A 19,299-nucleotide genomic window follows, 5' to 3' on the forward strand; every position below is an offset into this window, starting at 1 on the left:
ACTGCCAAACACAGAATAGAATGTACATGGAAACTGTGGATGGCACAGAATCCTCTTTTCTTGCCTTACCTAAATGCCTTCTCAACTGCAGCACTTATATATTCCATAATTCTAAGTTTTCGTATTTACATGGTGTTTATTTGTCTTTTTACTTTTCACATTCAGATTGAGCTCTTGCACCCTGCATGTAGCAAACCAGCAAATATAAGAGATGTGCAAAGCTTCTTTAGAAGATCATGCAAGCAAGGTCATGGTAATGTAGCATAATATGCCTTCTTTATCAATCTACTAATAAATACATTATCTGTGCTGCTAATTATTTGCCATTATTCAGGTACATATTCAAATTGTAATACACACAGGCAAAGACATTAGCGTCATTTTTGGCAGAGTATCAGAGGAAAAGTACGATGAGCCTGAACAACCTCTGTGGGGTTGCTGTCTGAGGATATTGTGTCCGAGTCTTCTGAAGCTGTAGCACATCAACCATTCACTCTCATCTCTAGAACAGATGCAACTAGCTGGATAAAGCCTTTTGCTTTTCTCTTGGTATTTATATTTATGCTATTATTCAGTATCTGTTATAATATTATTAGCATACATAGAAATACAGAAGTTCACGAAATAACCCTTGCCAACTAATCTCATTTACTATCACTTGAACAGTAAGGCAGTTACTACAAAATCATAACACTCCACTGTTCAAACAGACAGGATTTTTATGGCACTCCAACTGAATTTTATTTCTGTCACTTAATATATACAACATTACCTCTAAGAGAAGCTTGCAGCTGGTATTGATGACAGGCAACAAGACATTTGTCACCTATTCTCTTGAGCAACAATTGCCCAGGTGCAAAATAAGTTACCAGATGCTCATTGGAAGGGGAAAACAAAAACAAAAGAAAGTGTTACTTACTAGCAAACAAAACAAAACAGCATGGCTTGTCTCTGCACGCCTGGAATTTCTAACAGTGATCAGAACCAAAGTCAAACTAACCCTCCTCAGAGATGACAATTTCCATAGGTTATACTGGGAACAATGTAGTCAGTGGTAAGATGGAGTACCATCTGCAGAAATATTAGAGCAAGTCAGGAGCTACAGAAGTAGGTAAACTTAGGATGTCTTCCACCTGCTTTTAGATTTATATTGCATCATACCTAGACAGATTTTGCAGTTGAGTGGCCCAGAAGGTGCTTTTCCCATTTAGCCTTCCCTATCATTCTTTGAAATTTTTTCTCCTCACTTTTACTGTTTTTCTAAGGACTCATTCAGAAGGTGTTCAAACATGTTCAGCAGTATGCTTCTACAGTTCCATTTTAAACAACTACACTGCTTCTCACAAGTTACAAAACACATGCTAGCAGTACCAACTTGTGGCTTATTTTTGAATAAAATAATCGCAAACATTGCTAGAATACAAGTCTTAAGGATTGTTAGTTATGTATGATGGCAATAACCACTCTTAAGGATATTCTTGACTAGAAGGTGCCTCAGAGGATAAGAGTTCATATGACCATATTAGAAGATGAAGTTGTTCTGTTCAAGAACTGAGGGCCATGTTACTTGACCTCAGTTTGAATGAGAGGGTGAAAGCAGAACGCTCCGCACTTACTGCTTTGATGAACTACAACTATTTTGGTGACAGAACCTATCTCAGTACCTAGGTAGCTCTGCCATATAAGACTGCAGTAAACAACTTACATATTTTTACTGCATTGATCATAAGTTCATTAGAACTGTTAAGAGTGAGACACGAGTAATTTTTCACCTTATATGAAGTACCACTCTAATCCAGACCCCAAGAGAAACTACATGGTAACTCAGGACTGTAGGTTAGAAGCAACTAAACAGTAAATGCTACAACCTTGTTAAATCATGAAAAATTTATTTTCATTACATATATATGAAGGTAAAAGATTTCAGTCAATAGTGTTTTGAACAAGCATTTCAGACATGAACCTGTTAGTGTAGCTAGGCTGAAACTAAATGTAAAGTTAGTGTTTTGCTTTTATTTAGTAATTCATTTCTAGTGTGTATATACAGAATTCATTTTCCAGGTAGAGTACCAGAGACAGTCATATTGCAACATTTACATTCCTCGTATAAAATGGTATAATACACATTTTCAGCTTGGTGCAGATATATAAATATGTACAAAATAAACATTATTGTAGTTAATATATTCAGACCAGGTATTATTTAGCAACATCAAAAGCAGATGCACATAAATTTAAGTGAAAATGGTGAAAAACACCTTTATGACATTAGTGACCAGTATTTGCACATATGAAGTAGTACAGATAAAGGCTCCTCTTTCAAGCCTTCTGTGGGCATTCAGTAACTTGAGTAAAACAAAAGTAATCGAGAAGCATAATTATATATATGCCATGATCAGATGGTTTATTAGGGTCCATCTTGATCACAAATGGATAACAATGTAAAACATACACATTTGTTCAGAGCATAAAATATTGCACAAGAGCAAATTCTTCTGAGGAAAATAATCCCCTGCTTGTGAACAGCAAGAAGGGTTCTTATGCATTAAAGAAATTATGTATTTGTAGTTTCTAAAACAAGGAACATTCAGTAATACTGTCAGAACTGTCATCTATTAACTTCCTTCCAGCTTCTTATGGCAATGGTATATCATTAGCAAGATTTGGCAAAGAGAAGGCAGATAGACAGTACGTGTGTATATTTATCACAGTCCAGACCAGATTCAATAATTACCTAAACCAACTGCTGGATACTTTCAGTTACCTGACAATCTAATCCTTAAACAAATAGAAATAGGAAAGTCTTCAAATGCTAGTCACAGTGATAATCACACAGTAGTAGAGTAAGATTCCATTCTCCTCTGCTTGGAAATTATCTTGTCTGAATTCCCAGTCTGGAGGGCACTTTCCTCAGCATCACTGTCACTGCTGTCTACAACTGTGTGATCCAAAGCCATCTGACCAGTCCTCCTGTGTAGATGAAAGTTCACCCCACTCTCCTGTATGGAGTTAGTTATAAAATCTTCATCAGAAGAATGAAATGATTCATCATCTCCTGTGAAATGGTTGACAATGTGAATCCCATCAAAAGTGGGTTGGTCTGAGAAGTCTCTCTGGCCTTTCAGGCATTTGATCTGTTTAAAAAAAAAAAAAAGTGGAATTCAGCAGTTAAACAGAGCTAAAGAGTCTGGCAGTAAAAACCAAAACAGAACCATCCAACAACATTTTCAAGAAGCATCTCCTCATTGAAACCTTACTTAAATTAACGGCTAGAAGTAGCATATTTGGTGATAACTTCTAAAAGAGAACAAAAGCAACTTCTCATTTCTGGCTGTCTAATCAGAGACCTTAATAGAATGTCTTTGACAGTACTGGGAGTTTTCAAAAGTTCTCCTCTTGCCCCCAGACTATTTCAGTTTTAAGGCTTAATAATCAAGGTATGTAGAATCACAGATGACAGATTCCTCCAGGCTATTTACTGCATCTTTAATATCCCCACGATGATGACTTACGCTTGCTTTTCTAGAGTGGATAATTCGTTTTCACAGCACTTTTGGCCTTCACATCTCACACCTTTAAAGCTTCATTCTTTCCCTTATCACCAGACTTCCCTTATCACCTGACTTCTCACTTGAGAAAAGCCCTCTCACAACCCTAAGCAGAAAGATCCCAAGGAAATATTGCTAGTTTCATACAGCCATAGAAAAAACTTAATTTTAACTACACTGCAACATCGTGTCTTTTCATTATCTAGTTCAGAACTGGGGAGATTTCAGATCAAGACTACAAGACAAACTTCTCTTCATACAGCGTAAATAAATCCTAATTTCATTTTTTTCAATTTTAGGAGAACAAACAAGAAAAAATATTCTCAGTCCGCAGACAGATATGATAATATTAATTCAAAATGCACTTTGAAGTTAAGTTATTTAACCATATATTCAAGATATTCAAAAGTAAAACTTAAAGCTCTAAAGACTGGCAAGTCCTCCTCTTAATTTAAATCAAAATAAACACTGCTTACTGAAGACATTCCTGAGATTTTCTTTAGAATTTCACTTCTGCTAGCTTTTAGTAACAATCATCTCAGGGTCAGTCTGACAATTCAAGACTATTAAGATAAAAAAAATAAGGATGCAGTAGAATATTAAAAAGCATTACAGAAACTTCCTAACATCACAAAGTTTAAGGAGGAAGATAAATCAAGTGCTATTTTGTAAGCAACTTCTCATAGTAACAGAGTCTTGGAAAACACAAAAAGTCTGAAGAGCTATTTATAACACAAATCTATCTGATGTTTTGGAAATTTGAAGTGATGTTCACTTTGACAAGTAAAAAGTGCTTGTAGGCTCTTGCTATTTACATCAGTAGAAGATTTTACCTGTCCATTTGGAGAAGAAATCTCTATACTTATCATGGGCTTGTACAAAAGACGAGAGTAAAAAAGGGTTTGGAAAAAAAGATCACAAGAGTCACAACAAGCTAAAAAGCCATCAAGTCAGATGTTACCAGCGTGTAAAAGCTCCATGTATCTAATCACTTTTAATGCATGTAAAAATATCCCTGTTGGGAACATAGGTACATGTGGCAGACCTAAACCTTGGTTATAACTACACATACTAGTGTTAGTATTTGCATTTTATTTTCAGGTGCATAGGCTGCAGTTGTTTAATGAGGAACTTGCTTGTGTAAAGACGAGCAAAACAAGTTCCACACTTGCACAACATAATTCATGATTAAGTGAAATCTGGTCATGTCATGTATTAGATATTGGACAGTAATATATATCTGGAACAAGATTCGTACTAATTCATATACCTGGATACAGAAAGCCTGATACAGAGATTCTTGCATGATTTAGAAATATTGTCCCTAAAAATATCCTGCAATATGATCAGATTAGTTGCCACATAACATTTCCAAAACAGCTATCAGTTTTAGTCACCAAGAAAATAAACCCCAGAAAAAAAAAAACAAAACCCAGCAATTCCTCTCCACTCTTACCACAAAAAAAAAAAACCTACAAATTTCACATTAGAGTAAGAGATAAACACTTTTGTATCTGCACACTTCAGCTGTGGGCTCATCTGAACTATAAAGCTGATATTCAGTATTAGTTGTTTTAAACATTCATAAAGCCAAGCCAACAGCCTCAACTGTTTTTGAAGTCCTGAGGACTTCAACATGTGGTACCTTTAGATGAACACACTTAGGTAACGTGACAGAATCACGGCTTTGTGGTTTTAAGCAGTAGCCTTTCCAGACACCAAATATGTGCCTATGGAAAAGGCGGGGGGGGGGGGGGGGGGTGGCTGGCAGATCATAATAGACACTGCCTTTGTGAAATCCTAAAGTAAGTCTGAGATAACAGTGTGATATTTATTATTTTTTTTTACCTTAATGAAAGGATACACAGTCTGTTAGCTTCCAGAAACACTTCTTTTGGCCTGCAGCTTTATGCTTGCCTGCCTTCTTTTCCAACTACTCCTCACATCCAAGAGGAACCAGACTGCTAGGAAGAAACATGAATGTATTGTAGAGAACGTGTGACAAGTGTGTGCTTGGTGATACAGTCCCACAACTTCTGTCTGCTTGAAAAATGACTTGCACAGAGAAATACAGAAACACTGTAGCATAGAATTTGTTTGTATTATAGGGATTGACTGGCTGGCTACCAACTCTGAAGATGACATGGGAGTCCTGACACACAGTAAGCTAAACATGAATCCCCAGCATCCCCGAGCAGCAAGGAAGGCTAATCTCATACTAGGCTGTACTGCAAGGGCATAGCCAGTACATCACGGGAAATGATTCTTCTTTACCTGGCACTCAGACTACATCTGGCCTATTTTGCTCATTACGTCACTCCTTCCTCAGTACAAGATACTGAGGAGTAGATTCAGTGGAAGGGCATCAGGACAGTTAAAAGACAGGACCTCATGCCCTACGATGACAGAGGTGTGCTCCTTACTGAAATGCATGTTGTGAGAAAAGACATTGATCATAACACAGAACAGAAGGTTGTTTGAATATGAAGGAAAAATAATTGTTACAAGGCAATTAAGAATTAAAACAGGTTGCCCAAAGAGACTGGTTTTCAACAGCCAAGTGAAAAAAAAAGCCTTGAGCAGCTTGCTTTGAAATTGTCAACCCTGTTTTGAGCAGGTGGTTGAAGCAGAGACCCAGCAGGGTCCCCTCCAACCTGGAAAGATTCTAGTTCAGTGATGTATGAAAAGCATAGACAGTGGGATGCGCATTACTATTCTCATGGCAGCCATTCTGAGTTTGAGAAATTAAAAAAGCAACACCTGAAAAAAAAACTTGTTAAAATGTAAGCGCAGTCATTCATATCCAAATGTCTTTGAACACTGAAGTGACTGAATTGTCAAATAAAATTAATATTCTGCTGAATCTAGGTTTTGTGATCATTAATGTACTGACATTTCATCTTGAAAATACTTTCCCCCCAATTGAAGATAGTGATTTACATCTTAAATTCTTTTAAATATGAATGTTGATAGAAAAAATGAGATTTTGGAAACAACTAATCTTCAAGAAATTAAAAGCACCAAACAGATGAGTATAGGAAGAACTTGGCACTATTTACAACTTTGAGAAATTTGAGTTGAAAATACTTCAAGGGCACCTCTAATATTTGTTTAGGCACATTTCTGAAGGAGACCCATTATCAGTAGTATGTGTTGCAGCAGAAAAGCTTGGGAAGGTTTCTAAAAACATTTGGAATAACTTGCAAACAGTATGTACTCCTTTGTAATTAGTACTCCTTTGTAATTAGATAACAGTGGCTGACACCAGTAAAATGCTCTAACAGATGTTCAGTAAAATGAAGAGTTTCATACTAATGCCACTTTGCAGCGTAGAAGTGAGGTTCTGCACTTCTAATAAGAAAGTAGTATTCTGCCCCCCAAGACAGGACCTTTAGCATCCTTTTTCAGTCAGGGCAGCAATCCAATCAGCCCAGTATTCTGTCTCCCATAGCAAGAATAGGACTGCACGTTGTTTTGCTTTTAAGGACAAACATGAGCATGACCAATTTTTGCATCCATTCCCTTCATATTCTCAATCTCCCACTTCGGAACTGTCATAGCAGGTACAAGAATACATCTGCCTAGCTGTTTTGGCATTCACTTATAGACCAGTTATCCTTGAATGATGAGTTGGCTTTTATGAGTTGGCTTTTATTTTTTTGGTGGTGGTGGTTTGTTTGTTTGTTGTGTTTTTTTCCTAGTTTGTCTACCTCAACAGTTTCCTGTGGCAGTAAGTTCCAGGCATTCCTTTGTTTTAAGCTGATCTCCTACTTTTTTTTCAGGGATTGTTCCCAAGTTCTAGTAATGCAGGAGCTAGTGGTAAAAAGCAATTCTTCAGTCACAATTCTGAAACCTTGAAGATAATGCTTCCCTCAACCTTATCTCTAAAACTGGTGAGTTGCAGTCTTCTTAGCCTCTCCTCACAAAGCAGCAGCACTCAAGACCATTGATCATTTTAGTTGCCCTTTAACTTCCCTCCAGACCTTCTTTAACTTCTCTACATCCATCTTAAGGTGGAAACTAGCCCTGCACCAAAGTTCTGTGATGGCAGTAAGGTGGCCTTTTTTTCTTTTTTTTAAATACACTCTTCTTGTCACCCAACAACGTTATGTTGGTTTTGGCTGCCACTGCGCACTGATGTCAGAGGACTCCGTGATAACCCCAAAATATCTTTCCTGAATCACAGCTACTGTTTATTGTTCAGTAGGCATGGCTTAGATTTTGCAGTTGATGAATTACCTTATTTTTTTTGTTCACCTACTTTTGAGAGACTCCTTGAGATCCTTACCATCAGCATGTTGCTTGAACATAATGTAGGAAATAAAGCATCATGCCAAGATGTTGTCATTCAGGTAGTAAAGCATCATACATAATGGGACATCTAACTAAGGATTCGGGGGGAGGGGAAAACAAACAAAAACACAAACCAACCTAGTTTTACTCTCTATCTTTATCATTCCACCTGAAGAAAAAGAACAGCCTTTTTCTTGCAGCCATGATGAATAGAATATGGACTTACACCCCCAGGTACACACCAGGATCTGTCACTTCTGTAAAAAGAGCCAATACTAGTTAATCCTTTCAGTCTTAGGTCTGGCTCTGCTTCTTATGAAGGGAACTAGACCTCTCTGACCCTGAGAAGTAACACTCAAATGAACTTTTTTTTTTTTCTATTGCTTCAGTTTTGCAAGAATCTCCAATCTCATCAGGTCTGTAAAACTAGGTCTTGCAAACCCACATGTTTTGCTTTAATTTGCACATCCAGGTCATACTGTCTAGGTGGCTGTGGCTTTAACCCAGTTTTCACTGTATTTCACTATAACATTCACATGGTCTTTGGGATGTTACAAAGGGTTAATGACACTGACCAAAACATTTCATCATTATCCTTTCACAAAAGCCATCTGAACCAAGAACAAAATCATAATGACTAAACAACCAACTTCTTGCATTTATGTACCTTCTTGTGCTTAAAGGATTCAGCATGTCCTGCTGGTCAACATATGAAGAGACTTACACATACTCATGAATAATGGTGTACTTTCAGAAATTCAGAGGAGCAGGAAAAAAAGGCTGGAAGAGTATTAACAATCAGATCCTTCACCATCCATGAACTTTCTTACCTGTTGCTGACTGCCTCATCAAGCCAGGCATAAGGGAGAGACAGCAAAGAAACATTTAGAATTTTTAGTACATTTCATAAGTTCTTACAAGTTAAATGGAGGGTGCTAGTCAGTTGCAAGCAAGTTAAGTTTCTAAGCCCCTTTGTTTTTTAAATATAAAATGTAACTCAAGCTTTTAAGAGCGTCTTTTTGTTATGAAGAGTTCAACTTAAGCTCTGTGAAACATTTTTATGTTTAACCTCAGATTTTTTATTTTTAGCTAGGAATTCAGTGGTCAAAAGAAGTCAAACTGAAGTATTACTTTGATTCCTTTAAAAGGCTTCAGCAACCAATTCTTGAGATTCACCCAATTCTGAAGTAGTAAGGACAGGTTCCAAGAATATTTGCCAATAAATATTCAATCTATTCACAGTAGGATAAAGCAAGCAATGCACAACTGTTATCAAAATAAGATAAAAATATGATTGCTGGCTTGGGTGAATAAAGTTGATTTTGGCAGAAGGCAGTATGTTAAACTTGCATTTACAGAATAACGATACTGAAATTTCAAGGCTACCGTTTGCAGCAAGAGAAATCTAAAAATCAGAGTTCCCTCTTTCTTTGTCTCTACCTTAGTAACAGTAGGAAGTCTTAGTAACTCTTAGTAAGATTTCCTGGTTATAAACCAAATATGATTCAAAAGAAAACTAGTGTGTTGCTGAAAGTGTGATCTAACCACGTTTAGCTAAAGGAAACAAGTTATAAGCATTTTCAAATGCCTGTCCTATAATTCAGTAAAAACACTGTCAACATGAAAAGACAACTGAAAATTAAGTCTAATTATAAGCCAATTAAAAATATCAAATAAATTATAACCACATTTAACATGAATAAAAGCAGTTTAATTTCCTTCAAGTTCCTGAGACTAACGGTCCACAGCATTTAATAGGATCCCTGGTAGTCAGCAGTTGACTACTACTTACTGCTGACACTCATCCATTGTGAGGGTCCCACTCCAGTTAATGCATATACTAGCACACTATCATTTCTCCTGGCAGCTTCTTTGGGAAGAGTGCTCATTTCAGAAAATGAAGCAGTCAGAGCATCTCGGATTGAACAAATGGGAAATACGTTGTAACTTGAGAGACAAATAGCAGTATTATGTCCAGCTGGCACTGCAATGCAGAAACATTTCTGCATATGCACACAAAAAGCATGTACAAAGTTAAGGTTACAAGCCTTTTCATGCTGCATTTTCACTTCCACGCACACAAGCATCTCCTTAGATGTCTTATGCTTTCTGAAACCCATTTTTAAATATAAGGTTGTACTTCCACAGCCAGACACATTCATAATGAAACCATTGCAACATGAACCCTGCACAAACAGAATTCATGAGCTAAACCAAATAGTTGCAGAAACTAATATTAGCAATCCTTCACCTAAAACCTCTTAGCAAGTTTAATGGCTGTACAGCTAGAATGCAAATGGCGTTTAAGTTCCCCAACAAAATCAGCTTCCTTATACAAAAGGTACTGCTAGGCTTGCATTGTGACAGAACTGTATCAGAGCATTTTAACAGTCTGAGATTTAAGAAAAGCAGAAGTATGACATAATATATCACACAATAAAGAAAAAGTTTAATGCAAAAAAAGTGACTTAAAGGCATCCTTAATTTTTCTTCAATTGTAAGGCAGCTTTACCCAAACACATGGGCCATATGCAAAAGGCTAAGGACAGTCTTTTGAGAACTTCCTGATAACTTGCACAGTACTCAATATTGTGTGTAAAATAAGTTATCATGTATTACAGAAGACATTCTTTGTGTAGAAACATGATGACATTCTCTGACAATTTAAGAAAGGTTTGCTAAATTAGAAGTGTACTATCATTATAATTGTATTAAGACAAAGCTCAAGGCTGTGGCTCTTATTTCAGTGCCAGTGAATTTCCTGTCTCACTTTAACGTTGTTTTGTTGTCTTTTTTTTTTTTTTAACCCTAAAGCCATAGCTATAAATGCAGGCCTAATTATGATTATTAATTTGTAAATAACAGCCATCACAAATGCCAAATGAGAGTCATTCCTGGAAATTACTGACAATTCACGAAGACCAAACCAACCAAACTAGGACAGGTGCTGAATACAAGAACTTCTGTTTACTCTGCCTATTCAAGTTATCCAATCACTGCTGTTCCTCCTGAGGAAGAGGCCTTAATAACAGGGACTGCTGTTTGAAAGATAGCAGCTGAGAGGGACTGTATGGGCCTCTCTTCCATGAGATCCATATGAAAATTTAGAGATAGCCATCCCTATCTCTTACAAAAGCCATTTTGGTTTCTCCACTGCCATATCTACCCCTAGATTAAAAACTGAAACAGTTAGAATACATTTTGCAGACCTCAGAAGATTTGCAAGCAACGTGTAAAAACAAGAAAAAAGGAAAAGAAAAAAAATCAGTAAATTTTTCTTCCTTTTCACTTTGAGGCAGACATGAAGGATAGTTGTATATCTCCTTAGAAGAGGAATTCAGGAAATAAGTCACATCTTCATTGCATGTTTTCAGACAGTTTTTATGTAAAATATTAAGATTAAGCTATTCAGACTATTCCAGAACTTTGAGTCACCTCAGATTTCCTTCTTTAGGAAAAAAGCTTCAGCTTGAGATCTGACTTGAAATGGACAAAACAGACAAGTATATTCTTACATAGATAGTGTTATTATGCTGTTGTATTTACTGGTGCTTTCCCTCAGGTTTAATTTCATGTCGAAATTCTTAAATACACACGTAGAAAACTGTCTAGATTTTGCTGAAATGCAAATCATTCAACATGTTCTAATAGCTCATTGAAGAGACATGAACATAAGTAGGAGAGTGAAAATCCATTAAAAGACTGGAAAACTATTTCAGGGAAATTTTAATACAACAGTAGCCTGGACAAAAACATTTACTTCCCTTTGTAGCTCACCTAAACTACAAATAGTAAAGTTTGCCTGAATTGTTAGGGGTGTGGGCTTGACATAAGTTTGCATTCTAACAGACTGGAATCACCATCACATCACATTGGAATCACCATTACATGGCTTTACAACTTGTCTTTGATTTCCCCTCCTCCCCACCCCCAAAAGTGAGGTTTGTGAGGCAATACAAATCAGTATTTAATGCATTAATTGAATCACTGAACAAAAAATCACTGAACAAAAAATCACTGAACAAAAAATCACTGAACAAAAAATCACTGAACAAAAAATCACTGAACAAAAAATCACTGAACAAAAAATCACTGAACAAAAAATCACTGAACAAAAAATCACTGAACAAAAAATCACTGAACAAAAAATCACTGAACAAAAAATCACTGAACAAAAAATCACTGAACAAAAAATCACTGAACAAATTGAAATTGCTGTTTAAGAACAGTGTATTAGGTACTGTGACTTAGAGCAGGAAATATCTTGATCATGCCATACAAATAACATCAGTAAGAGTTTCAAAGTTTGTTTGCAAAATTGCTTCCTTTGCTACTAAGCTAATAAAACCCTATTAAACATCTCCTTTATCATGGAGGCTTTTTACTTATTTTTAAAGTTTGTTTTTTTTTTAAACAGCTTTGATTTGGATTTCTTTAAATGTAGAAATTAATTTCCTCATCTAAAAAATTTCACACTACAAAAGTTTTAAATCAGATCAACAAAATGTTGATTTTTAGGGAGTCTAGCAATGCTCTCTGAAATTACGTTGTTGGTCAGTCAGCGTAGGAAAATCCAACTGTACCCCAGCATACTGAAGATTGTTTGGAACTCAGCACATTTGGCCATTTAATTGGGATGGAGTTTGGCATAACTGAAGTAGGAACCTTGCACAATCCACGACGGACCCTAATAAAAATTAGTGATTCTAGACAGAAAAAGTTTGGTGATTTCTCTTAAATAGTATTCCTTTTAATAGGTGTTTCCTGAAGAAAATTAACTCCACTTTGTATTGATGAGTTCAAACTGTGTTTGCCTATTCAGATTACCTCATCTGCCCATCCCAAGAAATTTATAATGTTTATAATGTACATACCAAGATAAAAATCAGTTGACAAAAATTCTTCGGCTCTTCCTTTTGAAATGTAATAAAATGAATCTTAGAGAAAATTCCATTTGATTTGTTATGGTTTTTAAAACATGCAGAAAGAAGCAGATAGAGGAAATTAATTTCATGTTGTTTTTAGTAAGGCATAAGGGATTAAAGAAGGCCAACTTGCAGCATAACTCCATGGTAGGAAGATGCTGCATCTCTCTATATCCAGTTGCCTCCATGGTCTCATGTGTCTGAACTTCTTGATCCATACTATCTCAAAACAGTACAACTGTTTCTGAAGTTTATAAATTGAATTCAGTCTAACAGTTTCAGTATGACCTACCAACTTGTTATAGCAATTGCAGCAAAACACCTTGAAACTGGCAACAATAGAAACTAATAAGAGACAAGCGAACACTAAATGCCAGGCCTTATAACTTCATTGCGGGCCCAAACCAAACCACCAATGAATGGCAATGTTATTTACTAGAAAGGACCTAGGGTGCCTTTTCAGTTGTACCAATATGGCTGCTGCTGTCTTTAAAAGCTGAAAGCCCAGTCTCCAGAGTGAGATTTTTTTTGTCATCTCTGATGGGATTAAATACAACAGTCATAAGGTACCACGATATTAGATGAATTTTCCCCACTCGTCATTAATTCTTTGTATTCCAAGCTCATATGATTATCTATGTTTTGCAGTTTAAAGAAAGAACTACCTTTGGATGATCCTTTAAAAACTATGAGTTTTAAAAGCAGAGTAACACTGGCACACAAACTATTTACTAAAAATGAACTTTGCTGACCATATCACTAAACAGAGTTCAAGCCATTGCAGTGTGTCAAAAGTGAAAAAAGCAAAACAGCAGCAAGAAATTTCCAAGACTGAGTCATTTCAGGCTTATTTAAGTGCTATAAGAAAAAATGTGGCCTCTGTTTTAAATTGCCTCTTTAAAAGTCATACTCAGTCTTACTGTAGTACAAAAGGCTTTATAAAATCCCTATAGATGCCAGTAAGCTGAAATAAAAACTATGAAGTAGTTTTAATGCATTAAAGCAAGCTCATTTCTAGTTCTCCCACTATGTACTTCATATTGCTCTGAATGTAAGAGTACATTTGCTGCCTTTTTTTTAAAATAAAAAGTGTTTTTTCAATATTATCAAAGAGTTCTTAAGCCAAAACGAAATATATTAAGTGTATGTTGTATATCAGTTTTACTAAAGACTAGTCTGCTGTATTGTAAACGTGACAAAGATTAAAACTAGCAACAAGTGTTCAGACCAGAAGGTTTCCAGTGAATCAGAACAGGAAACCAATAAAGCGATCAATGGGAGGTCATGACTTTTTGATCACTGTACTATATGGTTAAAGAGTGTTTTTGATCTACTGCCGTATAATCAAATTAAACTTTGAAGTTCTGTATCAAATACGCAATTGAAATAGTAACAGTGCTAAGGAAGTAGCCAACTTTTAAACTACAAGTATTTTCAAAAGTAGTCATTCTTCAGTAACTCTAAGTCAGATTTTGTCTATTAAGGGTATTTTTCTAAGATCTTGCCAAATTTATTTTAATGAGATCATATATAATTCCAGAAAAGTTAAGCTGACTTAACCCTGAGAAGTTTCTGTAAGTAGCTAGCTGGTAGGTGGAAAGTTCCCAGAAACTCTTCCCACATGAAGTTTTAATGAAGGTGTTTATTTGGAATGAGGACATAGCAACAAAAATAATTTAAAACAGCATGATCACACTGAATGCACTGCAATTATCACAAACTTATATCCAAGGAACTACCTAAATCTCACTGCTCCTTCTCCCTATAGAGCACGCACATCTATAAATAGAATAATTACTGAAACTTCAAGTGTTAACTAGAATGTACTGGCTGATACAGAGACTGAAAATGTACCCATAATGGGTACAGTTACAGGAAATGATCATTTCGCACTTTTACTCTGTCCTTTTAAAACACGAGTTAACCTCTGCATTTTTATCAGACTATGTAACATTAATTTCATGGATCAGAGGCAAAAACTTCTATCCATGCTGCCTGCTATTCTGAGAGCAGTAAGAGAATTTTAGGATGGGTTTCTACCACATGCCCACCGTTTGCTCCACATACAAACAAGCTAATACATGGCATTCTTCTCCTGAGCTTGTTTCTCGAGTAGAAAATAGATGGCACCTGTGTTACCACTGTACATACAACATCTTTCCAAGGAGCAACTACTCAGTTAAGTTCGAACCAGTACCACAACCCCTCCCTCTGCTCAATCCCCAACAGAACTTGATTTGTACGCAGCAGCACAGGACAGATCCTGACAAAGCTCTGTGTGGTACAGCAGAGAGGTCACACACCTTAAGCAACATGCAAGGAGAGCAGCATTACTGCCATGATAATGAAGTACTGTTACCTATAATCAGTTCACTTCCTTTAGCAATCCAAATTCTAAACAGGGAGTATAGTTAGGTACAGCTTGCTACATTCATTTCTAATACTGCAATCAAGAACTAGTATATTTCTCCACAAGACAGATCTGAAGCTCAGATACTGTAGGATACAAACAAGGGAAAAAAAAGGGAAGTGTTTCTACAGAGAACAGTCACCAGCCTTCATTTTATCACTGAATCTGTCAGTAGTGGCAGTGAAACAGTTAAGATTCATATCTAAAACTGTTGCCCTCATCTTCTAGTCCCACTGCAGTGAACAAATTCATACCTGCTCTAAGGTGACACTGCATCACTGTTCTTGGTTACACTGTTCACTCATTTTGTTGAAGATGTTATTGAGGGGCATGTAGCTGATGCAAAGATGAAGGTGGAGTCAATGGCCAAAGGTTTGTGGAACAGAGTAGCATTGTTATGAAATCAATCATGCCTTTTTGGACAAGTGTAGGATGTCTGTGTTAACTATGCTATAAACACCCATTCAAAATGAATCAAAATAAAAAACTGATTTTCACAAAATACACACACACAGCTTCCACTGTGCAATAGAACTTCTGCCTGTTCATCGCTTAGTTAAGCCAGATAGTCTTTAAAGCCAGCTGTTTTGTGAAGAACACGGTAACTAAACTAGAGAAAGTAATAGAAAGTATTAAGTCTCTCAATCTGTTCAGTCTCACTTCTGTAACAGTCTTGGGATTATCAAGCCAGCATAACATCTTTGATTCTTAAGTACAAGCTGAAATAAAGAAATAAAGCAATTCACTTTTCTAAAGCATACACTATATATTTAACTATCGTGTGTAGACAAAGCTGCTACATTAGACTGGGTGCTTGCAAACCACATGACCTCACAAACGCTATCTTATCACATCACAGGTTCCTCAGACTGACCACAACCACTTAAATCAGACTCCGCCAGCACAGAGACTCTATCTTTGACACGTACTAGTAGAGCAATTACATTTTTAGCTGTCCAGCAGCCTTGCAAGAACTTTGCTTGTGGGGAGGGAAAATCTGATGGTCTGTTGTCCAACTGTGCTTGCAAGATATGGTAGAAGAAAAGCACATGATTTATTGTGCTATAAACTTCTACCACAAGTTGAAGCACTTGTTTTGTAAATCTGAGGGCTAACATATTTCCTTTAAGGGACAGCACTTCTTATCAAGTAAGAAAACGTTTAGAGAGACACATTTTGAAAGCATTTGTCCAGTAAAACAAACTATTGGAAGGTGATAATGTGATTCTGGTCAGTATTGAGAAACAAGCAGTACTTTTAACAAGCATTAGTTTTAGTGAAAACTGAAATAAGAACAATGTAGAAATTGACTGCAATCTTAGAGATTAGCTGTTTTTATGAAAGCAAGCATGAAAAGTGACAACCACAAAAAGCCAAATACATATCTGCCTGTACAGTACAGTACACAGCATACTACATGGACAGTAAGCAGCACACTTCCAACCTTTCATGAATCTCATTATCTCCAGGAGACAAGGAGGGGAAGTAAGTTCACGAGACTGAGTAGAAGAGCATTATATACAACTATAGATGTTACAAGAACAGTAGTAAGCCTTTTTGGACTTGCTGTTCTCACCCCAATTCTAATGAAATAAGTTACATATTTCTTTCCAAGATCTAAATGCTGGTAAGTCTGATCTTGTCTCATTAACTCATACGATTTGATGCATGCAAGTCATTGCCTTATAAATACGTCTTCAGTGAAGAACTTTGTTTCTGATAGCTTGAACTAGAATCCATTTCTCACAGTTAATCCTTCTATGTCCATCACCCAAAGCTATGTATAACCTTTAAAGCTCTGAATGGGTGGAAGACATGCCCACATTGCAGTCACTTGTGATAGCAAAGCAGTACAGGCACATCCAAATTGAGTAGCTGGATGACAGTAGCCTAAGTACAGCAGAATAAAGCTCAGTTATTTACCCTGCTTCTGAATGCAGTCTAGTGGTGCTTCAGATTACAGAGCATTTGATTTGCTAAGCATTGAATTTGACTCAAAGATGACCTAATAACAAAATGAAGAGGAAAGGGATAATGCTCCCTGCTGGTATGCCATCACCAAAGCCAGATACTATTGTTGAGAGAATCAGGAGCTAGGAATGCTGCTAGGAGTGATCAACTGATCTCATGCTACTCAAGTGGCCACAAACAGCAGTGTCATTTTGTGCTCATCCATGGTTGACACAGTCATCATTTAGCTGCTTGTACAGCTTGTATAAAGACTAAACTGTGCTTGGGACCAGAACCACTCACTGTACCATGCTGATTTAAGATTAACCACTGAAATAAAAATAAGGAGGAAACAAATGAGCACTTTTTAAACAGAGCTTACCTACAAGTTCATGGTATTTAAGACCAAAGGAACTGTTCATGTGGTTTAAACTTTCCTCCTGCAGATGACAGCACACTGAATTCTGTTTGGTTGTTGTATTATGTGGCCTATACAGGTTTTCTTCATCCTTCAGGCTGATGGCTAGAGTTTACTTTCCCTTCTCCATTTTAGTTTCAGCAGTGGTAAGTCTAGAAAGCTACCCTAAGTTGCAAAAAGTAGCTTTAACTCATAGCTTTAGCCATATTAGCAATTACTCCTTTGAGGATAAATAATGCATAAGATATGACCAAAGTAATTACCTAAAGTGTCCTAAAAGATTTTGCTTGTGTAATAATTCAAAAGCATATTAATTAATCCCCAACTTTTATATCTCTTTTCATTAAGCCAACCTTAAAATGCAAGTTCACCATGAACAAGATCAGACCATGAGATAACACCTGTATCAGAATATTACTGACTGCATTAGTTTCTTACAACATAGTATCAGATCCATTCCTAGATAAAACTCTGTACGTGGGAATGGAAAGGTAGTAAACTAGTGGTCACTACTTCTTTGAGAAGCCATCAAGTTTTCAAGATACTAAAAGTGAGAAATATAAAAGACACAAACATAACCCTTTTTCTGCATTGTCAATATGCAAGAATTTAATCACCAGAATTTCCCTTGAAGTTACCATTATAGCCTTCTAAAAACCTCACAAAATCATTTTGGAAAGTAATGCTCTAGCTGCATCTGTCATCTTCTTTTCCATCAGCTATGCTGTTAATGAGGGCAGTTTGCAGAGGGTTTTCTAACCTCTTGAATTCTTCACCTTTGTGGCACACTAATATCAGGATTTTGTTTTTCATTCAAACACCAAAAACATATGCATAAGATTTTTATATTTGAGAGCTATCTCATCCTTCCTTCCTCGAAATATTTCAAGCATTTATTTGTTAAAAGCATATATCATTTACAGAAGAACAGCTAGGACAAAACTAGCTCCATATCCTGTCTCTGATGTTGGTCAATAGCAGATGCCTGAGAAATATTATAAGAGGCAGAAAGAATATAAGAGGCAAACAGCAGTATTTTCCCAGAACATTCTCCCTGGCCTTTAGCAAGTAGCTCATTTTTCAGTGATGCAAGTGGCATCTATGCAACTTCAGGAATTTATCCCTGCCCCCATTTCACTTGAGGATCTTGATTTTTGCACTGGAGAGAAGTGAGTAAATGCTCCTTACTCATCAACTACCAGATCCCTGAAGTACAGGTAAGTGTGAAAAATGGTTTTAAATATATCAGATATACTCCTGCCTTCTATGGACAGAAAGTTAAAGCAGCTAGTCAGCTTGAGTGAGATCAGGAAAACATTTAAATTGAGTCTATTTCAGTCCTAAACTTATACTGCAATGTACAATAAATACAAAATGTGTTGGAACTGCATTAAGAAAAATGAAGTGAGCAAAATCGGCACCTTAGAAGTGAAATTTCAGACACACTGTAGTATTTGGAGGATCCACTTAATGCTACTTTTTTGAAAACTGAAATTGGAGCTCGCCTGGACAATGACAATTTCCACTGGCAACTAAGAAAATCTCATGATTATTCATCCCTTAGACATTCAGTGCCATTCTATTATTCTTGCATGCTTTGAGTTTTATACCCTTCAGTGATTTTCAAATATCAAGGAAGAACACATACTGAGTGAAAGAAGCAGTAAGTTTCTGTATGCTGCTGCTTTCCTTCATAAAGCTATCCCCCAATGCATATGTACAACATGCAGTAGTGACAGCATAGAATAATGCTCT

The 19,299-nt window shown here is 36.5% G+C and overlaps 1 protein-coding gene and 1 long non-coding RNA gene across 5 annotated transcripts in view; one reads left to right on the top strand and one right to left on the bottom strand.

Moving 5' to 3' along the window:
* The window catches only part of LOC310903731, a 21,828-nt gene extending 6,404 nt beyond the window's left edge, over positions 1-15,424 (top strand). Inside the window, exons 2-3 of the long non-coding RNA XR_014587761.1 lie at positions 166-253; positions 5,657-15,424. This is a non-coding gene — a long non-coding RNA (uncharacterized lncRNA). The remainder of the gene's footprint in view (positions 1-165; positions 254-5,656) is intronic.
* Positions 1,870-19,299, bottom strand: part of EVI5 (ecotropic viral integration site 5) — a 77,848-nt gene continuing 60,418 nt past the window's right edge. For all 4 annotated transcript variants that reach the window (XM_083847437.1, XM_083847435.1, XM_083847433.1 and 1 more), the window contains one exon: positions 1,870-3,134. In XM_083847437.1, coding sequence (XP_083703563.1) covers positions 2,829-3,134 — 306 coding nt within the window. In that variant the 3' untranslated portion in view covers positions 1,870-2,828. The remainder of the gene's footprint in view (positions 3,135-19,299) is intronic.

Source organism: Anser anser (assembly GCF_964211835.1).
Source record: "Anser anser genome assembly, chromosome: 8".
In the NCBI taxonomy this organism is placed as follows: Eukaryota; Metazoa; Chordata; class Aves; order Anseriformes; family Anatidae; genus Anser; species Anser anser.